The sequence below is a fragment of the Sinocyclocheilus rhinocerous genome, unplaced genomic scaffold (genome assembly GCF_001515625.1).
Source record: "Sinocyclocheilus rhinocerous isolate Xijiao unplaced genomic scaffold, SAMN03320098_v1.1 scaffold383, whole genome shotgun sequence".
In the NCBI taxonomy this organism is placed as follows: Eukaryota; Metazoa; Chordata; class Actinopteri; order Cypriniformes; family Cyprinidae; genus Sinocyclocheilus; species Sinocyclocheilus rhinocerous.
In genome coordinates this window covers 737,085-741,759 of record NW_015643560.1, presented here as the reverse complement: position 1 = coordinate 741,759, position 4,675 = coordinate 737,085, and the positions used below count along the sequence as shown (strand labels likewise).

General features: G+C 33.7%; 1 protein-coding gene across 1 annotated transcript in view; it reads left to right on the top strand.

Moving 5' to 3' along the window:
• The window catches only part of LOC107757378 (brain-specific angiogenesis inhibitor 1-associated protein 2-like), a 49,814-nt gene that overhangs the window by 4,707 nt on the left and 40,432 nt on the right, over positions 1-4,675 (top strand). The window contains exon 4 of the mRNA XM_016574838.1: positions 1,214-1,351. Within this exon, the coding sequence (XP_016430324.1) occupies positions 1,214-1,351 (138 nt within the window). The remainder of the gene's footprint in view (positions 1-1,213; positions 1,352-4,675) is intronic.

Here is a 4,675-nt window from a genome sequence, read left to right as displayed (position 1 = left end):
TGCATCACAATTAACTTTTTCTGGTTCCTCAAAGAATGAGCGTTGTTTCATTAAGGTGTCATGGCAAGTTAAATTTATTTTCATTTTTGTGTATTGATTGTGAAAAGGAAAATGGTGAAGAGTTTATTATAAATATATAAATATATTTTTTCCAACATGGAAAAATACTGACAAAATTTGAATGACAGATCATTTGCTTAGTAACATGCTTAAGTCAGATTGAGTTGTATTACTGTGGCGATAACATCACAATGGCACAATTATAATATTTTGATTTAATTATGGTAGTTTGATTATAATTCATATTATAATATAATAATTTATATAATAACATTTACATAATAAAAATGATAATGATGTTGATTGTTGTTATTATTATTTGTATAAATGTGCAATGCATTATAATGGGATTATAATTACAATAATTATTATTGTTGGTGCTGTTGTTGTTGACAACAATAATAATAATATTAATAATAATAACAACTATTTTTTTTTTTTTTTTTCGGAATAGTCCTACAGACTACTTCACTCACAAGTGAATCTGACGATTATAATATCACAATTGATTGTGATCTAATAATAAAAACATTTATATTATAATAATAGTAGTAGTAGTAATAATAATAATAATAGTTAATTGTCAGATTTAGTTGTGAGTGAAAAAGTCTGTTGGACTGTGCTGATAAAAATCACATACATATTACGATGATAATAATAATAATGATAGTTGTTATTATTATAGTAACTACATTATGAGATCATATTTATATATTAATCATATTATTATTATTAGTAGTAGTAGTAGTAGTAATAGTTATTAAATTAACTATATTGTGATATTATAATATTTATATATGAATCATCTTCTTATTAGTAGTAGTAGTATTATTAGTATCATTGGTATTATTATTGAATCATCGCATTTGTATTGTCATATTATGCCAATTCTGTCAGGAGCTTTATCTGTGTACTGTACACTAGTGACCATGAAGAAAGTTCCTGCCTATGTAGGCTGTTTAAAGTCAGTCTATTTCAGTCAAGACTGTGGTTTAGAGGAGGGCAGCTGCTTATGTAGTCAGCAGACAGCGAGTGTTTTGGAACACGACTTTTGACTAGAAGGTTTTGACTCCCATGTCTTTCCTAATGCAGTAGCTACAGTCTGATGATTTCTGCATTTACCAACAATGCTCCTGTGTTTTTTCTCCTGAAGGCGGCTCTTAAGAAGTACCAGATTGAGCACAAAAGCAAAGGAGAGAGTCTGGAGAAATGCCAGGGTGAGCTGAAGAAACTGCGGAGGAAGAGCCAGGGCAGCAAGAACCCCTCCAAGTACGGCGAGAAGGAGTTGCAGGTGAGCCCCCACACTGCTGCCGCCACCTCTGCTGGCTGCGGGTCGTGAACAGAGCTAGCGTGTCGCTGTGGGCTCCGTCGAAGGCCTTTGAAAGGGACGGAGGTGGATGGATAGGCTCTGGTTCAGTGAGACCACCTACATCATGTTAATGCCGAGATGATTTTAACAGCGTCTGAATGTAAGAACTGCTGTGAGCTTCTCGTGGCAGAGAGAACACAATGGGTGGGTGAAAGCCGTAGGTGTGTATACAAACTGCGCTGCGGCATATCAGCTAAGAGGCTGCGCTAAACACACACACACGCAAACAACACGGTTGTTTTTTAGTGACTTACTTCCCTGTTAAAATTGTGTGAGTGGACCCCAACCTATCGTATTAATTGCGGTGTGAGAATGCTAGCCTGCTGAGAGGAGTCTTACACTGTGACAGCGGGGCTGTGGAGACCCAGCATAGATCAATAAGCAAAGTGCATGCGCTCTCTGGCCCAGAGCTCTCTGGAAGCTTACGCGCTCTGCCGGGTATGAAAGCTCAGGCCACCTGACACCATTATGAAGAAGTGATATCCCTGATCAGCTCACACTTCCTCAAAACATAGCTCTGCGAGTGTGCTTTTAGTTAGTTTTATTTGGATTTTCCATTTAAATGTAGTTTTAATTTGATCTAAAAAATGACTAGTTGCAGTTTTAGCTTAATCGTTATTCATTTTCAGTATTAGTTTAGTAGCTGTCCACTTTTTCAGCTGCCTTGGTTCCGATTTTTTTTTCCCATTTGTTTTTCCCATAGGGATTGTTTATTAAAAAGTTATAAGCCATGAACCAAACCAACTAGCAATGAGATGAATCACAACATTACGAGCTTTGATTTGAAGCAAAAAAAAATATTGAAAATCACAAGAAAAAGGCAAATTACAAGATTGTACTTAATGGCTTTTAATGAGGTAAAGGACTACAGTCCCATGAAGCATTGCAAATCATATAATCAAATTAAAAACAATGGATTATTATTGATTTAAAAATGTCTATTGTGTATACTGAAACAATGTATTTTATGTTTATTGCAAAATATGGCAAAGTAAGACTTTTATTTATGGCAAAATATGACAAAGTTTTTTTATTTTTATTTATATAGCACATTTCATACACTGGTAATTAAAAAAAGTTATGTACATAAAGATTTAAAAATAAATCATAAAGTAATCATAACAGATGCGTAAGAAAAACACTTAATTTAGAATGTAATGGAATGTAATAAAAACATAAGGTTAAAGAAAAGAATACATAAGATGATATAGTGCAATCAGTTGTACGCAGCTCAGTGCTCATTCAGTAAATGCACAGTTAAACAGATGTATTTAGCTCCATATATATATATGTATAAATATTTAAGTAGTCTGTGAGAAGACGTTACAACATTTGCAGTTCCTACACAGTTATTCACAGTGCTTCATGGGAGTGTCGCAGTTCTCTGATTGGTGGAGGTTTCTTTGCAGAATCATGGTTAATGTAGTATTTCACCGGGAATTCTGCTGTTGAAAATGATTATTTAAAAAATACGCTAAAATAATACAGAAAGTGAACATGTGGTTGGTTCACCTGTCAATCAGACGGTCGGTTCTTGTCTTATTGGCTGATTATATCTGACACGATGCATAGTTTAATTAAATCATCGAACACTGATTGAAACAGCAAAAACTAAAATCATTTCTCTCTATTTTTTTTTTCTATTTTTCTTGTTTAAGTGCATATATCTTCAGTTTTCATTGTTTTCCAAGCTCACATTTTGACATAAATACATTTGCAGACAGTTTTCACTTTCATAATAGGTGGTATTCATTAAAAATTGTATACAGAAGTCTTCATAGTAAGGTATGGTTTTATTACTAGCTAAAGATAATAATGATAACCCTGAGTGAATTCCCCTCTCAGGCCGTGAGCGTGTAGGAGCAGGTATCTGTCAGTGACTGCTGTGGGGTGGGTTGAGACGCAGCGCTGCTGGGAGTTTATACAGTAAATGTGTCCGTCTACTGCCAGATGCCCTGCAGATAGTGAGCTCAGTTTGAGCGGAGCTTCACTCGCCTCAGAGGTCTGCAAATATTTTGAGTGTTGTGATTTTGTAAACTAAAGCCACAAGAGGCCATGACTTACTGTACATGCAGTGATTTTACCAAGGGTTGATGTTAAGGGACGTTTTACATGACACAGATGAGTTGTTCATAAAATGGTGTTCATAAAATTATACTCAAAATATAAACTACCATTCAAAAGTTTGGTGTAAGATTTTATTTCATTTGAAAATTAATAGATTTATTCCGCAAGGCTGCATTAAATCGATTAAAAGTGACAATAAAAACATTAGTAATGTTATGAAAGATTTCTTTTTCAGATAAATGCTGTTCTTTGAACTCTCTAGTCATCATAGAATCCTGAATAATATATCTAAATAGAAATACTACAACAGACTAATAGAGATGACAATATCAAAATAAACTAAAACTAATTAAATATATATATATATATAAAAAAATTTCAGCAATACATTTCTAACATTTATAATGTGTTTCGAAACAATTCTCTGAATTGCCTTTACAGAGACTTAAAAACCCTTTTAACCTTGATAAAATCACTGTAACACTATGGATTAGCTTTAATAAAATGAAAGCAGACAGATGTTCAATTAATCGTTTGATGTATTAATATTAATACTTGCACAGAGTTTGTTTCAGACCTTACCGTTGCCAAACAACATAGTCACTTGACACATTAATATATAATGTTCGGTCACGGGTGTGTGTACATTTAACAACTGTGAACACAGTAGTGATGCGCGGATGGCGGTTATATCCACGGGTACTGCGGATAATCCGCGGGTCGGGTGGGTTGGGTAATAAAAAAAATGCATTCTGATTATTTGCGGGTGGATAAGATAAATCATTAATGATGCAAATATTAACTACATTTTCTAAAATATGAACGTGTTTTAACAGCCTGGTCTCATGTTTATACGTAGTTATTAATACGTAATATTTACAAGCACAAAACGTACATTTTGTACGTTTTTATTGATGCTAAAACGTACAATTTAGACGTATTTCAACGTTTAAAACGTACAAATCGCTACATATTTTTAGCTAAAAAACGTACAAATATTTACGTATCTTTTGGATCATTAAGATATTCGTATCAATGTATTTTTATCATTTTATCAATAAGCGATTTAGATTTTTAGACCCCTTAACCTACCCCCAAACCTAAACCTACCCATTTTATAGCGAATATACAACGGCGGTAAAGTTAGTTTGACGTTTGACATTCATTAGACATTCGGGT